Source organism: Eulemur rufifrons, chromosome 7 (assembly GCF_041146395.1).
Source record: "Eulemur rufifrons isolate Redbay chromosome 7, OSU_ERuf_1, whole genome shotgun sequence".
Lineage (NCBI taxonomy): Eukaryota > Metazoa > Chordata > Mammalia > Primates > Lemuridae > Eulemur > Eulemur rufifrons.
This window is the reverse complement of record NC_090989.1, coordinates 4859160-4884819: the sequence shown is the minus strand read 5'-3', so window position 1 is coordinate 4884819 and position 25660 is coordinate 4859160. Positions and strand designations below refer to the sequence as shown.

The following is a 25660-nucleotide window of genomic DNA, read 5'->3' as shown; positions in this document are numbered from 1 at the left end:
CTGTGCTGGGCTACGCTCAGGGAGGGGAACTTTCCGGCCCTGTGTGAATCTCTCCCAGATAATGAGGGCAGTTTCTGTCATCAAAATATATTCTTGGACTTTCTCAGTCCCAGAGAAAAAAGCAAAGAATAAATATAATGGCTGTGCAGCCATATTTAGCATTCATTAACCATGCGTTTAGGAACATAGTGCTGATGCCGTGTAATTACTAATCCTCACGAACTTCTAGGATAAAGACCCCATCTCAGTCTACCAAGGAGAACTTCGTGGGCTAAGCTGTTAGGATAGATCATGAAATCCAGCATGTGCACATTGATCTGCATTGACTTATACACTAGCTTCTAATTTCTTCTAATGTCCTTCCCATCTATACATTCGGCTTGATGGAAGCTGTCTGGAGCCGGGAAACAGGTCAGCTTGGATTGGGTCCTAGCTCCATCCAAATCACATCACGTCTTACTAAAGGAGTCATTTTACATCTTTGATCCTCACTTCTCTCTCTTGTCTCTCACACAGCAGAGTCTGACAGGCAGCCACCAAACTCCCTTCCACCTCTAGCTGCTCCTGATTCCAGGACTCTGAGTCAGGGAGTCATCGTCAGAAAAGGGATGAGGTAGGCAGGTGACAGTTTGTGCAGGAAAATAACGTGTGTTGGGACATATAAATAAAGGCCCCCTGCAGGTGACCAGAAATATAAAAGGCACTTGAGTAAAAGATTAGGGCTATAAATGTATATTAAGGAAAAAAAAAACAAAAACATTATCTTAAAGTTGAACACATAACCATAAAACAAAGAAAGGACAAACAAGAGAGGGAATTGGGAAGAGCTCAACATGTCCCGAGACTGACTCCATTAGGGATTTATGCCCACATGAACATCAGAGCTCATGGGTTGGCAGATTAACATTAATTTCCTTATTGAACAATGACTTCTCTAGAGCATAATAATAGGTTATATTTTATTATGGCTATAACTTATTAAATTGCTTTAAGATACACTATCAATAATTGAGTACCGCAAGAATTTTTACCCCAACATGGTAAACACATCTATCTACCTCAATTCCTTGAATCATCATCACTGTTTTGATTTTGTCAAATTGTCTTTTTTAACCCAAGAGTTAGGAAATTTTTAATTTTATCCATTTAGCTCTGTTGCACACAACTTGTCTCTGAGAGTTTCTGTAAGCTTCACTGCAGCCTGAATTTTGCTCCTCAGTCTCCTACAGAGCCATGGGTCAGTCTCCAGATTTATGTCCATGCACCCAGGCATGTACACACACAAACACACACACACACACACACACACCCCAAGCCATCAACATCCAGCCCAATTCTCCAAGTACTGATGCATGTTCCACAGGATTCTGCTGAAACCACTTCTCTTCCACTGACGCCTTTCCTGACTTCAGCTCACAAAGCTTCCTCCTGTAACCAGCTCTATGAACAAAGTTCAATGACTCCAATGTTTTTTTATAATCCTCTCCCTTAACTAACTACTTGACCTTTTGAGTTATTTCCCAGAAATGATAGATTTCTGTAAGACAAAGGAATTGAGATTCCCAAGGCCCCTGGGCAGACTTCCTGATGCCAAAAGTCACCATCCCTGAGTGACCTGTCCCATGCACTTCTCCTTAACTTCCCCACAACCTCTCCATCCAGTAGTTTAGCTCCTTTGTTAATTTCCCCTATCCAAAAATCCTAGACTCTCCTTTAGTCTGGGAGATGGATTTGAGGCAGCTTTTCCCATTCTCCTGACCAGACATCTTTTTGTATTAAAAAATTCCTTCCTTCCTTGGCAATCTCTGTTGTCTCAATATTTCGATCTTTGTGTGGTGAGCAACTGGACCTAGGCTGAAACCTTCATGTGGTTTTGATCACATTCCCTCCTCCATTTTTAAATTAATATCTTTTTCTGAACCAGCAGCAGCTCGTTTTTTAATCTAACTAAATTAGATTACTCAGATGATCTCTTTATCTTATTAGTTCATAATACCTCGATTTTTTAAAAAATTTATCTGTTGTACTTGTCTATATCATGATTTCCCAATGAAATAGCCAACTCAGAAATCATATTCATATAAAATAAGCACCACAAATATTTTCAGGCTAATCAAGAAACACTTTCCTTCTAAGAAAGTCCACTGGTGAGTTTATGTTGGTTTCACGATGAATCATTAATAACATTACTAACATTCTGTATCACGATCAGCCACTTAATACAATGCCAGTTTGTCACAATCTGAACTTTGTAGAGATGTGGATATACAGTATTGATACCTTTACTTGTCATAATTTTTAATTTTGAAATACATCTCTATCAGTAAGTACAAGAGCAAAGGACTTTAAAATAAATTTCTTATAAGACATAATGTGCAATCAAGGACATCCACATTGAGTGTGTGTGTATGAGTAAGTGTACAAGGTGAGGAGAGAAAGGAAGGGAGACAGGGAGGCCAGAAAGAGATAAACCACAAAGGAAAGAAATAAACCACCAGTAAGTGCACAACACCACGAAACCACACATGTAAAATATGAACTGAGTTGTCAATTATTTTGAAATTGGATTCTGACAACTCTAAATTAAACTTGTTTTAAGAACAGACTTTAGAAACTCACAACGTGGAATAAACTTTTTAACTTATAATTTTATAACCCTACTGTAGATTTCTATACAGCACAGTGTGTAAATGACAGAAAATGGATACACCAGGTGATGACATTTTAAATGGGTACATCCAAAGGTTAATGTAGTTATGTTACATTACAAAAAGTATAAATATTCATACCTGTGCTTAACCCTTTCTTTTCTGGTGAATAGAAAATCCAAACTAGTGCACACTACAAAGAACCAAAATTTAGCTCAATTATCTGTAAAATAATCGATGGCAATTGCCAAAGTGAAACCTAACCTAAATATACTCTGTCAGTATTAAAGTTTTCTATGCTTTAGTGTCAAGAGAAATATAAAACCCAAAGAAATTAAAATTGTCCGTTATTACTTAAGTTGACCACCCCTTCAGGGTACAACCTCTGATCTCTACATATTTCAGTCTAGTCAGTTTGCAGCATTCTTAAGTTATGCTGTGATAACAAACTTTTAGAATGAGTCGCATCAGATGCTATAAGCCCCTCTTTGTGACTCCACTCTGGCTTACAGCAAACAGGGAGGCAATTTCATAGAGTCTCAAAAAAAAAGAAAAAAGATTCAAGTAGGCAGTATTGGTGGGAATTAAGCAAATAAGGCTGCAAACCTATCCACACCTTTAGTTTAGCAGTAAATTCACACAGAGAGCAGCTCCCAGGGGATAACCTAGCTCTGCCTTTATTGGCGGCCAAGCCTGGATCAGCCCCACTGAGCTCCCTCTCCCCTACTCACGCCTCTGTGGGTACCGCCATTGCCACTGTCCTAGTGGCAGGTCATCTCTGTCCCACTCGGTTACCCTCCCACCAGTTCTCTCTGCCCTGCAAAGTTTCCTGCTCACCACAACCAAAACACCGCACTGATTGTCCAAATGTGGATTACGACTTTAGCACATAAACCTTCACTGATGTTCCATTGATATTTGAATTCAAATCCTCCCATCATTTGCTACCTATTGCACTTTTAGGTGTATCTTCCACCATGACTTTGTCCAGAAACAGAAAAGAACATGTCTCTCCTTCCACACCTGGAACTTCACTCCTTCTCACCTTTTCTCCTGCAACCCTTTGCCCATCTTTCCCAGTCAAAATGAGCACACTCTTAAAAGCCAAGTTTTAATGTCCCTTCTCTTTGAAGCCCTTTGTAAACAGGCTAAGCAGAAGTCATTTTCTGCTTCCAAGAAACACTGTAGAACTTTCTCTGCATGTCCGGCACGGCAGTCTACCGTGCACACTCTTTTTGTAGTTGTGAGCACATCCCACCTTCCTTGAGACGTTGCTATGACCTATAAAAGAGGGAATGGTCTCATTTTTTGCACAGTCCTTGGTATACTGGATTTCACTTATTTATTCATTCAATAAACGTTTACGTAGCAACCTGTGTCCAGCCTTGTTCTAGGAACCAGAAATGCTGTGAAGCCTGCTTTCTTGTATCCTACAGTTTAGTGCATAAACAGGTGTTGAGTAAACATTTTGCTAGAAAATTTTTGAACTAAATATCTTTGTCTTCCCCAAAGTATGTGTAACATTTCTGAAACCACATAGATATTCAGCAAAGATTTTTTTTTTAAGTAGGGTGTTTTTATTGTTACATTTCCATAGGTAGGCTGGAGTTGAGTACTCTAGAGCACGATGCTGTTGACCTTTCAATTAATATGCACGTCCAGACCTTCCACATGAAGAACTACTGACACACAGAGAGACACTGTCACCCCATCAGAAAAAAACATGTCATTGGGCCCCTAAGAGCCATATCCCTCTAAACAGCACTCATTGGCTTAATAATTCAATCAGTAAATACTTACTGAGCACCTGCAGCCTGTCAGTAACTCTTCTAGGTGACCATAATACACAGGTGGGCACAACAGACAAGGTCTGGGCTTCCCCAGCTGGGACAGACACATGATGAACAACCAACCAACCATGTTATTCCAGGTACTCACAGCTACTAAGGAGAAGCATAATGCATGGAAAGGACAAATAGAATTACCAGGGAGGTCACTTTATTTTAGATCAGGTAGTCATGGGACGCCTCTTTCAGGAGGTGATGTTTGGACAGAGAACTGAAGGGCGTGTAGCAGCAGATCATGGAAAGGCCCAGGGTGGCCCATTCCAGGCAGAAAAAGCAGGAAGTGAAGTGTTGCTGAGATGAGGACAAGCTCAGAAAGTTGGAGAAACATCCAGAAGGCCAGTGTGGCTGAAGTGGAGGGGCTGAGGGGTGGCCAGCCAAAGCTAGGCCATGGAGGGCGTTGTAGGTGTGGTGGGGAATACTGTATTTACTTTTGGGATGAAGGGACACCCTTACAGGCTTCGAGGACCGGAGTGATAGGATCTGATGTATATGTTCAGCAGATCCCTGGGGCTACTGCGTGGAAATCAGACTGTGTGCTGGCAGACTACTGCAACAGTCCAGGCAAGAAAAAAGTACAGACTGAATTGAAGTAGAAGTGGAAGAAATAGATTCTGAAAGTAGAGTTTTTAGAACGTGCTCATGGTTTGCATACATGATGTGAAGGACAGAGAGGAATTCAGGACGACTCCAAAGTTTTTGTCCTGAGCTGTGAATGAAGAGTGACGCTCAACTTGGATGACAAAATATGAGATAGCAGCAGGTATAGGGAGAAAAATCCAGGAGTTCTGTTTTAATAGATAGGTTAATATTAGGGATGCCTTTAAGTTTTCTAAGGGGAGATGCTGAGAAGCCAGTTGGATTTGAGGGTCTGAATTTGAGCTGAGAGAAGAAGTCATGGATGGAGACCTGAATGTGGCAGTCATCAGCACACAGATGGCATTTAACACCTCGGCCCAAATTGAACCGTGCAGAGAGCAAGTACAGAGAGGACAGACACGCGGAGGGCAGGGAGAGGAGAGGAAAGGAGAGGAGAGGGCTGATAACTGAGCCCTCTGTGTTGCAATATTTAGAGTCTGACCAGAGGGGAGAAGTTAGCAAAAGACGCTGAAGACAAGAAGCCAGTGAAGCACCAGGGAACCCAAGGATCTCGGCATCCAGGACCCACGCCAAGGTGCATCGGCGGGGGAAGAGTGACCTGCTGTGTCACAGCTGCTGAGAGGCCCAACAAGATGAGAACTAGAAACACGGAAGTCATTGGTGATACTGACACAAGTAGATTCAACAGAGCAGTGAGGAAGACTCTGATCGGGTGTGTTCAAGAGAGACTGGAAGAGGAGGGCGTAAAGTGCGTTAAGACAGCTCCACTCAAAGTGTGCACAGACCAGCTGCTTGTTCCTCGTCTGCAATGAGGCAAACGTAGAAACTGTGGTCCCTGCAACATTCAAGGGTGTGATCAGTGGGCTCCATTCTCAGCGAGTGTGGACAATGTTGAATACTGTTGAAACCACGTGGTGAAAAGCACGTGGAACCAACTGCGTACCAGGCATGTACTGTGGGACCTCCCATCGATCTGTGACAGATGGGAAATGGAAAAACCAGTCCTTCGAGATAACCATGTGTTAATATGCTTACCCAAAAAAGGGGGAAATTGAGGCTGAGATAATAAATGCAAGGGGAAAGTCCTTAAGTGGATGGGGGTGATGGCATTCTGGACATGGATGGCGGTCTCAGCCTTCTACGGGAGCAAGGTCAGGGCCTGCACCGTCACAGGGTCTGGTAGTGTAAAGCCGGAAGCTAAGGCTTGATAGTAAGTATTTCCTTGAATCAGATAAAATCTGGAAGGGCCTCTGCAGGGGAATTGCTAGTTCAATCCTACTGCTCTGCTCCCCCGGATGGAGGCCCCCGGCCAAAGGACCCGCCTATCATGAGGACCAAGCAGCCCCTGCATCCGTGAGTAGGGGGCTTCAATCCCCCGCCAGCCTGTGGAACTACCCAAACAAGCCCCTCACGTCCTCCCTCAGCAACGGGGGCACCCCACCCTCTTGTCACTAGAAAGCCCGCCTCCCACAGTCCCTGGTCATTTACTCCGTCCCCACGTGGTCTGTATGTTCCCCCTCCCCTGGGCTGTGAGAGCAGCTGATCGACTACTGCTGCCAGTTGCATCTGCCCAGTGCCAGGTGTTCGACCACCCCATAGCCGCACCCTCCCTCACCAGTGGGGTCAAGGGGGCAATAAAAACAGGTGTAGATGCTCACAGCATGAAAAATTGAGAGAGAGAGACAGAGAGAGAGAGAGAGTTGGAGGAAGGGATACTCCAAGAGGTTCATTTGATTCTTTCGATCTCTCAGTAAATGAAATGAGATCACTGGCTGGAAAAGGAAGGGGAGTTTGTGGCGTGGGGAGGTAAGAGGTGTGAGTATTCTTCCCACAGAAGCAGGAAGCCACAGGGCAGTGACGGGGGGCTGAGGGCAGAGCTAAGGGCCGGCTTGAGGTTTGTGGTCAGACTTAAAATGAGACTGGTCAGAGCGGCCGAGTGTGTAGTGTGCCTCCAGTCAAGCACAGCAGCTCTGATGCAGGGGCAGACAGGCCGGTGTGCCCTACAATCTAAAGTCTCGTAGTCAAGGCAATTCAGGGTGGATGTGAGGCAGGTGACAGTGCCAGCCATCAGGTGATGGGCCAGACAGGATGTCAAGATCACTACAGGTTTTGGTCATCTAGTGTTGTCCACTGAAATCTGCAGGGTTTAATTTTTAGTCTAAATACCATAAAAATGGGTAACAAAAAGATGGGGACACACGCTGCCATGCTGGGAAGTGGAGGTGAGCTGGTGCTCAGGTGCATGGAATAGGCAATGTTTTGGTGACCAGGCATCCCATCTCAGGAATGACCTGAGATTCTAGAAATGCTGTGATCAAAACAAACACACCAACCCTGAGACTCCCAAACTGTTCCCACATTGCCACGTGTCTTCTAGCATCTTCCTTCAGGAAAACTTAAGGGAGCAGTGTTTGTTATCTGGCTCACCCCAGCTCTCCAGCATACCTTACATTCCCAGTGCCCCAGAGAGGCACTGCCACTTAAAACAGTACGTGTGCCCAGGAAGCAGCTGGACTAGCAGGAGCTCATTAACTGAGTATAGCCTGGAAGCCAAGTGCAGGCGTTCTGGAATTAGACTGACCAGGTTCAAACCCTGCCTCTACCACAGGCTGGGTATGTGACTTTAGGGAAGTCATTGCACCTTTGTAAGCCCTGAATTTCTCCACCTGTAAGACGGGAATACTACTGATAAGGATCTCAAGGACTTGTGTGGAGATTAAGCGGGATGACAAAATAAAGCACTTAGCACTGTTCCTGGCATATATGAAAAGCTCAATAAATATTGGCCATTATTAGAAGCAGGTACTTCCAACACTCCATAACAAAGTGACTCTATAGATGTGATCACAGCTATAAACCTCGGGTTGCTTAGCAAGCAGAGAGGAAGCGCCAAATATCTTTACATTTCTCTGCAGTCGAACCCTCTATGGGATCACCACCAAGGTTTGTGCGATGGCTGGCACGAACTCAATCTTCATGACAAGATCCACCCGGGGACCCGGGCCACGACTGCACCATGTGTGTACGAGGTACTGAGCAACACCACGCGTGTGCACAGTGCAGAGAGGCCACCCAGACAACAGGCTCCACCACCTGGCAGCCACCAGCCAAGGGAAGTCCGGGCCTTTCAAGCTCGGAGCACTGACAGAGCTGGGCTATTTTCATCACAACTGGACAAATGGACACACTCCACAGAGGGCAAAATCCCTTTCTCAGAAGAAATAACGTCATGTAGAAGTAGTTACCGAAATGTCAGAGAACAACAAGAATATCGCCATGGCGTGGCACACAGGCACACCAAGCATGCACACCAGGCATGTATCATTCTTAATTATAGTACAAGCACTTTCAGTCCAGCTCAGTAATTGAGAATGTCTAGGTAGTATTTTCTAAACTCTTCAAGACACATATCCCGTGGATAATTCAGTAAAATAATTCAGCTTCATTGAGACTCGGGCTTGTATTAGCAAAACTGACTTCTGTCTTTTTACTGAAGAGCCCCAAGTGATACAAAACTCACATCCAATTTCAGTCTCCAATTAGCAATTTCAGAAAATATTTTGACTCTAGTATTTTGGCAGTGATAAAATTGATGGTCACCTCAGCACAAATGAAATATAATGTATTTAAAGGCAGATATACAATGTAATGCAAATCTGAGAGTTGGGGAAAGAGCCCATCCTGTAATATAAACATAATGTAATTGTCATCCGGACTCCAATTTTACTCTTTACCAACAGAACACAATGTCAGGAAATAGTCCCACCACGATAGCGGATGAAAGTTAATTAATCTGTCTCTTACCTGACTTAACTCAAGTAAATGAACAAGTTAAGGAGGCAAAGTAAATGAATTTTCTGTTCTTGGACGCTGATTTTTATAAGTCGATATTGCACTTGCCCAAAACGACTCTTTATTGCTCAGCTTTAAAGCAAATTTAACATAATCATTTTCAGTTTAAAAACTTCAAATGAATAAATTGGGCTTTATTTTGAAGATTTGGGGAAGATTTAAAGCCTGTGACACCAGATGCCTTGGGCTCCAAGTGCTATTTTCCAAACAGAGGCTGATACTCAACATCTCCAAACCCTGGTTTCATAGTCTATAAAACAGAGATGAAAAATACTGATCCGTTTGGATACATAGAGGCTTAGGCCTCCATTGAACAACTGTGGGACCACGAGCACATGTTTAATGCCACCTTCCCTACAATGGTGATAATAACACCTACCTCCCAGCTTTGAGTATGGCGGGAAGTCCTATACACAAAACACTCAAAGTGGCTCCTCACAGCTTGTAATAAATCACAAACACCGGCTGTCGTCACCGTCATCATCACTGCTGCAGCTAACTAGTGTAAATCCTACAGTGACCCAAGTGTCCCCACTTTTCAGATGCTCCATAAACGTGAGTTTCCTTTTACCCTCACTCTTTTTTGAGGGAAGAATCACACATAATATTTATTTCTTCAAAGAAAACCATGAGATTTAAATTTCTACAAATGAGAGTGCACGCTAGTGGGGGCGGGGTGTGAAAACCTCTGCAGAGATTTACTCCCTCTGTTACCATTCGTTCTTGTGGCCGAGCTGTCCTTTGGATGAGGGTGGCAGGACCAGCCATGTATAGTGTCATCGTGTGGCCCACTCTTAAACGAAAGAAAATAGAAATGCCATCCAGATCAAAACACATACACAGTTTGATAGGAAAAATACTATGCATACTGTAAATACTCATATTTCTGGTAACCAGACTCCCCCATTATACTCATGTAAAGGGGTGCAGAGAAAAATCCCCTCACTGCTAAGCTCATCTAACCACACAATGATGCCGTGGTGACCTCTTATCTTGGAGTAGAAACCCATCAATACCAACGCCACTGTCAATATTTTCCACTCAAGTTCTTTCCTGTGCATTCCCAATTTTCTCATATTAGAAAGCATTTCAGAAGAATTTTAACTTAACAAACCTCAAAATCACCGAGACTAAAGTACTCCGCATACAAAAGCAAACTTAAGCTGTGGCATTAAAAAAACAAAACAAAATGATGGAATATTTTTTTTAAGGAAGCACAAACATGAAATCAACACAGAGAACATCCCTCCTAGGGCCACCACATACACAAGAGGCTCACACTCAGGTGACACTCAGAAGTGAGAGGAGTCTCCCAGAGAAAAAGGCCCAGGGACTCTGGAGCCATTATAGCTTTCTCTGCACACAAACGCTCGCTCCTCTCAAACCATTTCTCCACGTCTGATGTCTTCAAATCGTTAGTGCTTTCTAACTAGCTTTCCATATTTCCCAGAGGCCTCTCCTGTCCACCCTCTGCCAGAGAGAACAGGTCACAGAAATATCCCCTCTCCCTTTTGCCAGGCAACAAAGAGAATCTGCAGTGCTTTGAACACAGAAATCCACATCTACGGAAAAAGCAGGCCTCCGTCAGCCTGCAGAATAGGGTGCTTCAGGCACAAGGCAACCAGGCAAGAGGAAATGCGTGCGGAGAGGTTAGCACACAGGATTAATCAAATCACAATTTAATCATCTGATCAAATACAAATTAGCATAATCGCTTGAGGGGGAGATGGGTGGAGGAACCCAAGCACACATCGAGCATCCGTGTTCTTAATGTGACCACAGAGGGAACACAGGTTCGGCTTCTCTTTATTCATAAAAAAAAAAAGAAGAAAATAGCAAATAAAGGTTAATCAATGACAAGCATTGTCAGCTATGATTTTAGCAGCCAAAAGAATTGCGTCTGAGATTCAGAACGTGTTCCTTCCTGCCCTCCCTCCAGGACCACTGGAAAATCCACAGGAAAAGCACAAAACTGATCTTATACTGCAGCAACCAGGCTATCAACTATTTAAGTCAGGGTTCTCAACCTTGGCACAATTGACATTTTGAACTGGATAATTCTGTCTCGGGGAGCCGTCCTGTGCATCAGCGTTAAGAAACAGAGTGGCATCCGGGTGCTCTCCCTCCACGTGCCAGCAGCAACCTCCTATTCAGAGTCGGCCACCAAAAATGTCTCCAGACCGACCAATGTCCCCTTGGGTGCAAAGCTGCCCTCAGGTGAGAACCACTGATTTAACTGAAGAATGCAACTGGTCAGGAGCACACTTCATTTAAAAGTAATCAAGTCTTGAAAATGGGAGGAGTCTCTTTTATTCCCACCTGCCAAAAATAATGAGCCTAAAACAACATTTGCCTGGTCCCATGGAGTTTCCTTTATATCTCATGGCTCTGTTTAGAGCTTTACAATAATCCATAATGTTTATGCCTATGCACTTCAAAAAAATAATAATAAATTAAATACCAGCCTCCCCCCATTCAAAGATCTTTAGTGAGGCACACCAGCCTTCCAGGGGCACCTCTGAACAGGGACACTCATAGGCAGAAAGAACACCATACCTTGCTTTTGCTTACAGACTTCAGCTTGCTCTGAGCAGATAAGAGATGATACCAACACCTTCTACCTACCCACATGCACGCAAACCACCAGTGGCTTTGAAAATAAACAGAGCCAGCAAAGGCCTCCAGACCCCAGGGAAATATAGCTCTCTTCTTGCACTCTCATTGAGTGCACGCAAGCTCTGATATTTGCTCCTGGTTTCTAAGGAAGGAGAGGGAAAGGTGAAAATGATGAAGAGAGACAAAATGCAGATAGCTCCCCCATCTCTTGCAAATGCAGCAAATGCAACCCCCTTATAATAGATTCATTGCACCACCTGAACCTGCCTTGGCCACTAGTGAGGCTGGATCTGATAATATTCATTCTTGTGGAGAGATGTTAGAAACTCCAGGGAAAAACACTCAACACTTATTGCAGTAGATAATATTTTCTATGGGTTAAAGTGATTTGCTCCAATAATAAATCTGAGTCACACAGTCTCTCACTTTTATCTTTTATAAAGAAAGTGTTTCACCATTTATAATTACTCATGAGTCTAACACAGGTTATTAAATCTAATGATGGAAATATTTATGCCCTTTCCATGGGGGAGAGATGAGAAAAGATTGACCTACTCTACTACAAAATTTAAAAGAGAACAGTCTGTTCTGCACCATGTAGGTTGTGAAAACTCCAAATCAGAGAGGAATTGTGAGCTATTTTAAACTGGGATCTTCTTCTACAAACTCCCTTGGCAGGCAGAGCTTGTGACTTCTTAACATAAGCCCCCAACCCCCAGCCTTTTTTTAAAGGAACATAGGTGCAGGAACCTATTACTGCAAAGAAGCAGACAGTCTACCCTAATTCCTACAGTGATGAGTAAGCAGAAATTGAATTTCTTCAGCCTACAATGGCTTTTATACCGTTTTTTTTCTAAAGCTAAAATTCAAAACAGCCACTCTGAAAGATAATTTCTATAGTGAATCACAATAAAATCGCCAAAGGATTATAACATCAAACTTGTTTAAGATGCCTAGGAGGGAAAGTTATTTTTAATATTACCTAAAATAAGATCTCAGGACACCAGAAGATATTTTTAAGGCTCTGAATTTAGGCCTCTCTCCAGCACATATTCCAGTCTATTTTAGTTCAAAAATCAAGGACACAGTGTTTTGAAAGGATTATTCTGCCACCAATAACTGCCCTCAATTTTATCATATATGTAACAAGGTCTAAAATGCAAATATGCCCTCATATGCCATTTCCCCTTTTTCTGACAACTTAGCATAATGACACATACTTTGCACGATAAATACAGTCAACTAGTGATCATTTACCCAATAGAAAGAAGCAGAGGCCAAGAAAATTCAACAGAACGAATGACCCCAAAGTCCTTTAGATGTGGCTCTGGAATGAGCTTGTGCACTGATATTTGGAGGAAGGCATGTGCAGCGTCACCAGGGTGGCATCAAAGCAAAACCTCCTGCTGCAAATAGATCCATTCTCCTGTCCTATCTCACCCCATCCTCGCTCATCCTGTAAGCTTGTCCAATAGAGTAATCCAAACGGTTTCCCACTGTGGATCTCTTGCTTGGAGGATGCAGTTAGGTTTAGGTTTCCAAGGGCTTCTCTGTGAGGATCCCAACTGCTAGTGAAGAAGGGGTCAGTGCAAGAAATATAATACAATCAAGTCCAGTGATACCACGTTTATTGATAGCATGTGCTCCGGTCTATCATGCTATCAATAAACCTGGTATCAAATATACTGAAACAAGAAGAAAAAATGGCATGGACATATAGATATATACTATTAATAATATACACAGGTGATTCTCAAGCTACCAGCACCCACACTGGCAGTGCCCCAGCCGGATCGCACCTCCCTCTACTAAGAGTTTTCCTGTTACCAACTCCCAGCACCAACTGTCCCAAATCTGCCTAAATCCTACGGCAGTCAGTGAAGCCCCAACCCTGCATGTGTACACCCCCCCCCCCAGTAATCATTACCCAACACAGAGTTCCTCAATCGTGCCTGGAGATGTACTTGAAACTCCATTGCATCCACTTTCCAGGTAGCGTCCACTCCTGTGCCTCCATCTAAGACTGGGCAGCCTCTGTCCAAGCGCGTGTTTTTGCAAATGCGGATGACAGGTCATGTGGATCCGAATATCCAAAGGTATGTGTTCATAATGCAGGCTCCTAGCCATGCATACCCAGGGGTCCAGAATTGGACTCTGGTGGCCAGAGCTTGGAATCTGCTTGCCAAACTATGTAAACTATAACTCGGGGGACCCCAGAGAAGGTGGCAGAGGGGGAATGACAAAGGCACATAGAATTAGAGACACTCGGGGAGCCTTTCAAACCACAGCTCATTCCCCGGGGCACTGGCATCAGCATCCCCAGCGGGAAGCTCGGGAGGAGAAATACATATATTTTCCTCCCTCCTCCCTGACTCAGCGCACCTGGGTGCAGAGAACCAGCGTCCCTGATTTTTGCGTGGGAAGGCCCAGATTGAGGGACATTAGATAATATCCAGCTCCAGGTGTCAACAGACTGTGGTCTTCCTCCCCCACTCACACTGCTCTTATTCCGACATGGGGGCACAGCGGGTGTGTGACACAGCCTCTTCCTCCGTATTCTTGGTCTTCCCACAAACATTTGCTTCCATGGCCTCTGAGTGTCTGATCCTACAGAAGGTCACAGCATGTTCTAACTCAGCGATGGGGGGATCGAGGTGTGGGGGAGAACGTGGGGGCCCTTGTGCCTGTGAATAATAGGGGAGGTGGGAGTGGAGGGTGGGGGGTGTTGTGCTGGTGATATGAGTTTCCTACAAAACACAGATGAACCAACCACTGATCAAAATTAATTACTCAAAACCAGTCCCTAGATCACCTCTAGGTCAAAATTTTCCTACCCAGATTTCTATATAAATATCCAGTCAAGCTATGTTAAAACAGTAGCCACCAAAGATTTAATAGGCATTGATTTTGGCGCATGATAATACGCACACACACACATCTGGTAATTAACCATTCTGCCCACTTTCTGCTGCCATGCCAGGCAGGGTACGAGGCAGAGGCTGGTAACTCGGGTTGCCAACTTAAATAACTTGTGAAAGGAGAATCCTGTCTCTGAGAGAGCATTTCACATTTCTTATGCATTTTCTTTTCCCTAGCCAACAAAACAGACAAATGACAGCCCTTTCCAGGCACTGGCATTGACGAGCTCCAGCAGGAGTGATAAAGTAGCTGCGGTGCCTTCTCCACGGTGTCAAATGGCCCGTTTTGCTGGTAGAGCCAGTTGTTGTCGTTGCTGGATGTCTTCTGCTCCTTCCTGAAGTCTCACAAGTACTATTACAAAGCATTGTTATTTCTACCCTGGAAGCTACACATCAGTTATTAAAAATGCTCCACAGCTGATAAATATTCTACAGAAATAAACACTGTAATTAAGCAGCCTGGGACTTGGGGTTTTCTGCGTTCCTGTGGGAACCCAAGATCAAATCACTCCACAGTGGGGCTACTGTGGAAAGGAGAAATGAATCTTGACTTTCTCTCATGAGAGAAAGTATGTTTACTTAAAGTAAAAAGTTTCCACAATATAGCTCAGTCCTTTATACAGAGGAAAAAAGGAACAAAATTAAAGTGCACATACAATTGCAGTGGTTCTAATTATCGTCATACTTGCTCTTGTCTTATGATAAAAGCATAGAAACTTTCCCATCGGCCTGCAGTTCATGCCCCTGAGAAGAACCAATACTCTACTCCATACCAGGAAGAAGAATCATTTATGAGAGTCTGCACTGTAACCAGACATTGCAAAAGGCATAGCTGTCCACTCTCCAGTGTGTGGCCTAGGCCACCCCACAGCAGCATCCCTTCCCCTGTGGCCCACGCACACTGCTTCTAACATTGACTTAAACCTGGTCATCACCGTGACCCCATGAAGATACAGAAGGCACTTTGGGACCCTGAGGTCATCAAAGTCATCACTGGGAGTGGTATTGCCATACTATGGTTTTGCAGAAGCATCCAATTATGAGAGAGTTCAGGTATCTAGAAAGAACTGTAAACTTTCACTGTATTATTCACAGTGGGAAAAATTGTTTAAATTCTGTGGAAAACAGGCTTAAAACTGTTTCCTGTTTCTTCATTTTAATATTTAAAAAGTCAAGTCTCACGTGAATCAAAATCAGTAATTAAATAGTTCAAACATTTTTCCACCACTTTATCAATATACCCATTCCATAGTCTGGGGAGACTGGCTACAAAACAATCCATTTTATAGATGGTTCTTCATATAATAAAAGGCAAATGTGTTACATAGCATCATATTCTGGGGCAGGTCAGGATATGACTTTTGTCCAGATAAAACCAGCCCTATTTGCATACAAATTCAATGATTCCACTGTTAATAGAAAATAAGGCCCCTCCTAACTAGTAAAACCAGAATGTTATAAGGAACACATACAGTCCTAGGAGGGAAGACTGATTTCTTTTTTTTTAATTTTGAAAATTGTATTTATTTAAGGAAGCTGGAAGACATTATGCTAAGGTAAATAAGCCAGACAATACCAGAAAAATACCCAGGATTTCACTTATATATGCAATCTAAAACACGACGATTGCATTTCTAAGAGCAAGTGTGTTCTTTTTCCCTTGTCCAGTAACATTTATGTCAGTCAAGCAGCCTGGGGTGGTATCACCTGCCCCTTCCACACTGACCAATTGGAAGTGCATATATTGCAATTTAAAACTACAGAATTTAATATAAGGTTAACATGGAGGGGCCTGTGATAATTACAAGATCTTAAATCTGAACCCTCCTCTCAGTAACTGCACCACTCTAAACGTGCATGTGCATTTTGCCCTCCTACTATTCTCCTGTTGAACTTCTTCAAGAAAGGCAAAGCTTATTGCAGAAGAAACATTTCTCTCACTCTGCAAATTCAGTGTCCTCTCTTCACCTCCAGCGCCCTGTTCAGACCCACTCGAGTCATTTCCAGATACATATATATTGGCTCCCCACTCCCATCTTCCCAAGCTTAACGTGGACGTAAGCACTGAGAGGATTTCTAGAATATTCTGTGCAGAGTCCAAAAAGACTTCTCAATATGTCAAGGGTTGGTACGCCTTTTTTTCTCCTCCAAAATGCTGTAGAGTGCCAGGAAGTTAGCGGAAGCTAGCATTTAGTATGAAGGTGATCTCTTGCATTTGCAATTCTTTCTTTGACTGTCTTTGCCACTGCATTTAAAAAGGGCTTTCTATAAATAGGGCTGCTTGCTCCCTCTTAAATCTTACTCACTGTCTTCTGAGTAAAAAAATAACTTAACTAGGGATGCAGGCAAGATTCATTAATCCCTGTCATTCTAACTCTGTGTAGTAGCCTCTTTCCTTCTTCTTATCTTCTCATATATCTTCTCAATCCCATTCATCCCCTCTCTGTTAAACCATGATATTTATTTATATAATGCAGGGGGCTTAAAGACCAAAAATTAATCCAATTGGATGATTTTTTAAAAAATCACTGTTGGTCATATAAAACAAATACAGACCTCCAAAAATCAAAAGATCATAAATTTGTAAGCCACAAGACATCAAATTTGATTCTTATTTTGAATAAAAGCTGAAATTTTAGCAATGATAAAAGCATATTCCTTTCATGTTACTTTGATGAAGGTACCAGCTTTTATATTAGATTCTGCTGTAAAATAAGAAGTAAAGATAACGACGTGAAACTCATAAATCCATGGGATGTGTTAAGAAAATAGTGGTGGGACTTTTTAAATACGATTAAGGCCTAAGAAACTAAGCTTTGTTTTGATGTCCTGGGTGGCTCTTTGATGAAGAAATGAATTCCCAGGAGCCGGTGGGGAAACCTAAATGTCGGTTTGATGTTTCTGGCTGGCTTTCAGAATGTGACAGGGCAATAAACATCGTATAGGAATTTTAAATCACACCACTTAGCAGCACACACTTGAGAACAAGGGGTCCAGCACATTGAAAAAATTATTGTCTGTGACATTTGACCCACTCCACGTCAGGAAGAGCACCTAAAGCAATTATATCACTGTTGTGTGACCGTGATGAAGTCCCATCACATATTCAAAATGTGATTCCCATTTGGAAAAGAGAAGAAAACGCCCCAAGCCACAAGCATTTCTAGAAAATAAACGCTTCTATAGTCATGGAATCAGTATGTCAGAGCAAGGTGGCCGGAGCAAAGGAATCCACATGGTCGCTTAGGTAGGTTTCTCACAAATGGCTTCTACATTAGAATTAGAGATTGGGGGTTGGAAGAGCAAACCCAACAAGGAAGGCTAAGATGGGAAGTTAGGAAGAGAGAGGCAGAAGAGAGAGGCAGATAGGAGGGAGGAGGGTAAGTTTAGGAGGGGAGGAAGGCTCTGTCCCTCACTTTATCCATTCTTTCACTCAATAGGGAACATATATTTCCACATACTCCATACCATGTGCTCTGCTCTGTGCTAAGGACATGCTCATTCCAGCATCGCATGCATCTACATAGATATTACTCTCTAGTGATGGAGGCAGTCACTAGTCAAATAGGCCCCAAATGAACATAGAGTCACAGACTGCCACAGACACCATCAAGGGAAAGCTGAGGTTTTAGGGAAAGGGATAAGGGAAGGATCTAATTTTCAGGAGCAGGTCTCTGAATGCAGCCCTTCTGGACATCCTGATCAGAAGCTATCTGGCCTCTGAACCAAAATCCCGTATCTGCACCTGCTTAGTGAGGCTTCTCTCCTGCCGCCTTGGTGGACCTTGTGTCACCTGCAAAAAACATCCGTGTGCTCCACCCTCAGAATTCAGAACAGCATAGTGGATAAACTGTGGGGTTGCTGCAATCTTCCCACTGCCTTATCTCAACCCACAAATTTGGCAAGGGAAATGCAACTTTGCAGTTTCCTGCATTTTCAAAACATTAAAGAAGAAAAATATAGCTGGGGGGAGGGGCGGCGAAAGATAAGATGAGAATGTCTGCGCCCAGCTGTTTGGAACATAAAGAGTTAATGCCCCAGTCCAGAGGAACAGGTGCTTTCCGATTTGCCTAGGGGAGAGGGAAAGGGGCTCCGGTTCCCGGAGCCTTGCCTGCGGGAGATTGATGGACTGCGGAGGAGCGGGCACGTCAGCATCACCCTGTCACCATCAGCAGGAGAAGCGGCGGCTCCTGGAATGACATTGGAAGGTCAGCCAATCAGGCGCGGAGCTGCTCCCGGAGCTGCCACCTCCAGACGCGCGCGCGCCACGCCGGGCTCCCTCTCCAGTTCGGAAGCGGGTATGCAAATGCACCCCTCCGCGGACCCACCGGTCCCCTGCATCACCTCTTTTCCCTTTCTGGGCCCCTTCTAGGTTTCCAGATACTGCTGTGAACATGCATGGCCCTCCGCTGTACAATTGAAAACAAAGGCTACGGGACCCTGCCTGACCTGCCGTCGCCTGGGCATTGCTCCTGTTAGCCAAACTCCAGCCCCCGGAGTGCGGGCGCAGAGCACCCGAGAGTTCCCGGGGAGGCGCCCCGAGGAAAACCCCTGCCACTGCGCGGAGCAGTCCTTGCTGGAGGCGGCCGCCTCTCTGGCTCTGCTGCGGGCTGGCTACGCGAGTCTTGTGAGGTTTGCCGCCCACTAGTGTCCTACGGCGGGGACACAACCGACATGCAGGTAGCAGCACCTCACTCGCTCCCAGCCTGACAGTGCGGTAGCCAAGGCCCAGCATGCACTTCCGCGCAGCGGCCCAGAAAATGCCCAGACGCGCTCGTGTGCGTGGGCACACCCCAGGGTCTCCGCCGCTGCGGCGAGGTGGGTCGGACGCGCACGAAAACCGAGGACAGGGGAATGCTCGTTTCTGAAAATGCTACTGAACGCTCTGCCTAATTCAAAACGTATCCTTTTTCACTACTATTAATTATGTATGAGCCACATTCATAATTTCATCCGTAGAATTCAGCTAATTTTACGAAATCTGGATGCCATACATTTTGTACATGGATCCACCTGAGAAATCCATCATTTTATTTTTCAAACCTAAATTCCAATCTCATACAGTGATCACAGGTTTTTCTTTATAAAATGACCTCCTCCTCCCCCACTTTACATCGAGTTTCAACACGCATGGAATTGAATCTCTTTTTAAAACACTCAGTGCACCTCAGCGCAGACACATCAAAGATAAAAATACTCTGCCAGCTACATGGAGGTCCAGGAATTAGAGATTTAAATTGGCAATTATTTTAAGTCAAAATTAGTCCCCCTACCAGAATGCAGTATTGCACTGGTTCTGCCCCGTGACCCACGGATTCCCCAAGGCGGCAAACCCTGGTCACAGTGGTGAGGCAGAGGAGAGAGTCACAAAGTGGAGAAGGATCAGCTGGCATTTATTAAAGGTCTGCATGGCATTTTGTTTTCCTACAGAGGGCATCTTGTAGGGGCATGCAGCTTGAGTTAAAAGGCCTAGGAATTGTAGATGAAACCTGAAAATCTGGGGTAGAATTTTAATCTGCTTAATAAAGATGTGGGAGGGAGAGAAGCCCTGAAATCATTCACCTAATAACATTTTTTCTTACATACATTACATTTATGTGAATTAAATAAAAATCACCTGCAAAGCCCTCAAGGTGCATTTGTACTCACAAAGCTCTGCTTCTGCATTTAAATAAAATATCAGGTGTGTGCTTTGTAATTCCCTATCAAGGGAACCCTGGTGCCCAAAGGTGCTGCATTCCACCTTCGCTTTGATAAGCACATTCTCACTCCCATCACCCCACCCTCTGTAATCTCCACCATGCTTGGGCCCCCTGAAATTGGACGCAGTAAAGCTCAAAATCCCACAGCGCAGGAAAAGACCATGTCAAGGATGTGTGTGTATAAAAACAGAGATGCTAGAATACTAGCAAAAATATGTGTAATACCTCTGCCGATTCTTCACCATTCTGCTTAACTGAAGGCCCATCTATGCTTGTAACTAGGATGTTCCCTTTGGGGTTAAAACCAAGAGAAATTGTGATGAAACACAATGCAGTAGGATGCGTGAGCTGAGAAGGGACGTGTTGAGGGACGTGTGTGGGCGAGTGTCTGCACATATGTGTACCCCAGTTCCTTGCACTGTAACAGAAGCTCTTGTGTATTTCCAGAACATTGCAGAACAAGTTGACTGCTTTAACACATAAGTACTGCACCTTATCAGGTGAGGTCATTCATGCAAGCGTTTAACCCATGAAGGGACTGGTCTCAGACTTCTGGGGTTTTTTTGCCCAAAATACTGTCTGCAGCCTGTCCAGTAACCACATTTTTATTAAGAAATAAATGCTCCTGTCCACTGTTAAAATGCAGATATATTATAGGCTTATTTTATCAGCACCCCAAATATTAAGCTACATAATCTTTTCCAAACGAAAAAAATCTTTTTTATCATGTCAGGCATTTTGGTGGTTGAGGCCTAGCAGTAATCAGTTTAGGTATTAGAATTCATAAATCTTTTAATACACATTCAGAAATTTTTCAAAATTAAGGTAGACCAAAATATGACAGTTGTTGATTTAAAAAAATACTTCTCCATTTTTTTAAGTCTCATTCAGATAGGTAGGAACCATTTACTTTCACATTTTTGAAATATGATCTCATGAACAGGCAGCATTCCTAACTGGACTCTTATTTTATTTTGACATGACTATAGATTTTATGATCCTTTTCACAATATGTATTGAACATCATTCCTTAAAAAACTCCTTAAAGCTGGTTGCCCCCAAAAATGAAAGATCCCAAAGCTCTACAGTCAAGCTTTAAAAACAAAACAAAAAAAAAAAAAACACTTGATCATATAAAGAGAGGGCCATTTTTATATAAGATAGTTCCACAGCTTCCTGGCAGAAAAGATCAGAACACATAATACAGCAATGTAAAATACTCATTTTCGTGTACTGGTTATGCTTTATAGTGTGTATTCTACCTATATTCATTACAGTAACAATGATGGTAATTAGCAATTGATTTTACAAGTCTTGAACAGAAGATAACACTCACACAACTCAATACATGTATGTCTACATGTTTGTTGCATATATTTTCCATATTGGAGAAGAATATTTGAGGCTTTATATGATTTTTCTGTGATTGTTTATTTTAGTTATAAAATACTGATTTAAAAAAAAACCCAAACACATATATAGCATCTCTGTATCAGGGAAAGGTTATCATAAATTTGTCCACAATATTTTTGTCATACATAACTTAAACTGTTAATAGATATTGGTTGACTGACAACCAGAAGCACAACCTCTTTCGTCATCCTGAAACACACACTTCCCAACAGGGTAGAAATTTTGTTTCATCCTCTAACCCAGGCCTTTCTGAGGAGTCCAGAGATGTACGGCCTGACAGGCAAGACAGGCTGTCAGGGCTTTGTGGCTTAGGAACACATCTATGAGCATTTGTGTGTTTCTTATGAGGGCACATGGGCAGAACAGCAGAAAGGGCTGCCTTCTGTGACACATCTCCACATGTTCCCTAAAGCAGGTCTTTCCCCCCAGGGGAAATTCCCAGGAGGATGCAGGCCAGGTACAGTGCCCTCTGGGAAAGGGAAAGATGCGAGCCTTGTCAGAACTTGTTGCAATTCTTTCCTGCTAGGAAATCTCAAAATGAAAGTTTCAAACACTTTGCTTTAGGTTATATCAGAGAGCAAAGTGCCATTCGAATGTTAATTTGGGGAGATCCTTCTTTCAACTCTACCTTTATCTTAGTCATCATTTTTAAAAAATTTGACATTTATGCTTTTTTTTTTTTTTCTGGCCTGTTGGTATGTTGATCCTTTAAGCAATATCTAGGTAGGCAAAGAAAATGCACTGCTATGCAGCCAGAGCTTCCCTGTGTATCTTCCAGGAAAATCTTAGAGCCTCCCTTTGCTTCTGGTATTTTCTCACAAGGGCCAGATTTTCTCTCTTCTCCTCTCTTCCCTTCTCCTCTCTTCCCTTCTCCTCTTTCTCTCTCTCTCTCTCTCTCTCTCTGTCTCCCTCTCCCCCCTCCGTAGGGAATTCTGCTTAATGGTTTAATCTAAACTGTCAGCAGGTTATACACTGTATGCAGATGTGTGTTCCAAAATTTGAAATGGGAATTTAAGCTGTAGCTACTCCCAGGCAATGTCAAATGATGACAATTTCCTCTCGTTCCCATATGAGAGGAAGCCATTCATACATGTAAGTTCATATTTACGTGTGACAGGTAACCTAAGGTGCAGTCACACTTACTAACTGGGTCTGACTGAGTCAAGAGCAATAGCTTCCTAAATACCCAGGAAGAAGGCATTTCAAATTGTAATATTGGCTGGGCATGAGGAGAGGAATGCTGTTTACAATATTCACTGATTTCATTTTTACAACTATACAGGTGTTTGTTTTTTTTTTTAATTTGTCAACATTTCAGATGATGTAATGCTTATCAGTGCATATTTTTACATAAACGACCGTGAGGAATATGTAGTACCAAAGGGGGGGGGGAGCGCATAAAAGGATAGATGTTTCTTAAAGCCTTCATTACTGCTGGAGATAAATTGTAGTAGAATTAAAGCACATGTTTGGAAAGCTCAAAAATCTTTAAATCTGAAGGCAAATGTTCTTCATCGACCCCAGCACCTGCCTGCACTTGGCATGTCATATCCCTTTTCAGGTTGCAATAGGCAAAGTGGCGATCTTCCTGTCTCTCCTCCTGTCACCAAACCTGGTTTATTCTGAATGAGGCAGCTATCTAGTACTGGAGTTAGGCTCTGAGCCGTCACTTGGCTAGGTAAGCTCCTTCAAATGATTACAGAGCAATTTCTCCCCCAGCCTCTCTTCGTTGCCACCTCTCCTCCCCAAAGAAATAAAAATAATATTGAAAAAATAGATGAAAGCACGAAAATTTGAACACGGATGGGGGGCAATGGGAGAAGACTTTCCCCATGCATCCAGTCCCCCCAACCCTCCCTCCCCCCCCCCCCGCCGTGAATTATAAGAAATGAAATTCATCACAAACCGAAAGGCTCACCATTCGCGAAGCTCTGGAACAAGGAGAGAGCCAGTATCCACATGCCCCTGCCGCTCCCCGGCCTCCCGCGAGCGAGCGACGCGCCGGCCTCGCCCCCCGCGCTCCGCCCGGCCCGGCTCCGCTCGCCGCTCGGCACCTGCCCGGGGGCCGCCGCCCGCCCGCCGCCCGCCGAGGACGCGCCGCCGGCGCCGCCGCCGCTGCCGAGCCGCCCGGGCACGCGGCGCGGCCGGGCTCCGGGGCGAGGGCTGCGCTCGCCGCGCGCTGCGCTCCCGCACACCTGCTCCCGGGCGCCGCGCCCACCGCCGCCGCCGCAGCCCAGGTGCGCCGTCAGCTCAGGGGGCCCCCGGCAGGTCGGCGGGTGCAGACAGCCGCGGACGCGGGCGTGAGCTCATCCCGGGCGCCCGGCGCCCAGAACGCGCAGCCGGCGGCCTCCCGTGCGCCAGCCTCACCCTCCGCATCCAGGCAGCAGGCGGGCGGGCAGGCGCATCTTTCCTGGGCTCGGGCCTCGATCACATGGATGCCTGGGCTGCCCTTCCCTGCCTGTGAGCCCCGCGAGCCAGCGAGCGGCGCGGAGGCGAGCGGGGACCCCTCCCCTGCCTCTGGCCGCTGGGGCGCTCTGCAGTCTTAAAGCAGCAGCAGGGAAGTGCGGGCGAACTGAGGCAGGACCGGGCAGCGCGCAGCCACCGCACAGTCACGCACAGTCATCAGGATGAATTTCTTAGAGGCTTAAATAATCATTTCAACAGCCGATTATTTTCCGGTCTTTTCTTGCCGGTTGCTAGTAAGATATGGCCAGGGCGACTGTTGCAGAAGGTTGCCTGCTATACAGGGGTGACCGTGAAATGTTCGTAGTTTTAATAAAATGTGCAGCTGGATTCGGATTCCATATTTACTCTCAGAAAAGTCCAGTTCATTTGCCTAGAGGGAAACACTGCCTCCAAATCCTGGCTGCTGCTGTACAGATCTCTATGATTTCACGGGCTAATTTTTAATTATCTCGAATACATTGTGGAATACAAACACAAGCAGTTCTAATTTTGCTCTCTGAATGATGCATAAAAAAGCTGATTAAAATTGTTGATAATCTGAGTACTCCCAGACATATAACTCCTTTCACATTGCTGTCCAAACCCGGCATGATAACGTTTCCTGAATGTTCTGTGTGGTTCTTGAAGTCACAATAATATTCAAACGAAAGCTCTTTAAAGGGCATACATCCATATTCCATCCATCACTTTGCAAAATCATGACCGCCAGCGTTAGAATGCACTCAGTTTAGGATGCAAGATAGAATATCAGAGGCAGGGCAAGTAAGGACTGAGGAAAAGCTTTCTCTGGTGGGGGGTGGGGGTGGGGGGAGAGGTTTCTTGGAAAATTGGGTGGGCTTCCTGAGCACCGAGTCTCTCCTGCCTAGCCTCCGGTGCCCCTGCACACACAGAAGGGGAACCAGGCACACCTCAGGCAGCTTACAAAACAGCACAGGCAAAGCAATGGCGAGGCAGGGACAAAATGGTGCTTTACCAGGCTTGGGCACAAGATGGCCAGGCCCTGTGTACTGGGCAGGGTCAGCTGAGCCGGTGATGCTGTCCTCGCCGTCGCTCTGCATCTGCAGGTGATCACGTGCTGCCGCCCACTCAGGCTGGCCGGCCCAGCCCTGTACCACGCTCTGGAACCAGAGCGTCTTCCCGCTTCCCAGACACCGGGTGCTGGCTCCCGGGCCTGCCTGCGTGCATCCAGGAAGGCAGGCGGGGCCCGGTTCCACGCTGCGTCTAGCCGGCTGGCCCGCTCATTCAGCCCACAAATTCCTAGCTGCACGCCATTCAGCTCGCAAATTCCTAACTGCACACCAGCCATCTGCAGGCTCCAGCCAGCCTTGACCCTTCTGCGCTCAAGCACGGGGTCAGACACAGCCTGGGTCCCATCCCAGCGCTCCACTTACCAGACGTGGGGCTCGTGTGTGTGACTTGAGCCTCGTTTTTCTCCTGTGCAGAACAGAAATTATCAGAGTTCCGACACGCACGGTTGTGAAGATCTGAGGGCCTGGTGCTGGCACATGGTCACTGTAGTTATTACTGAGTTTGGGGGCAGGGCTGGCTACATGATTTGCAGGATCCACTGCAAAATGATAAAAAAAAAAAAAAATCACCAT

At 44.7% G+C, this 25660-nt stretch overlaps 1 protein-coding gene across 1 annotated transcript in view; it reads right to left on the bottom strand.

The window, feature by feature from the left end:
• DSCAM (DS cell adhesion molecule) overlaps positions 1-25365 on the bottom strand; it is a 740578-nt gene extending 715213 nt beyond the window's left edge. The window contains exons 1-2 of the mRNA XM_069471934.1: positions 25033-25365; positions 23512-23842 (exon numbers count right to left, since the gene is read on the bottom strand). Of these exons, the coding sequence (XP_069328035.1) occupies positions 23512-23842; positions 25033-25365 (664 nt within the window). The remainder of the gene's footprint in view (positions 1-23511; positions 23843-25032) is intronic.
• Between the last annotated feature and the right edge of the window lie 295 nt (positions 25366-25660).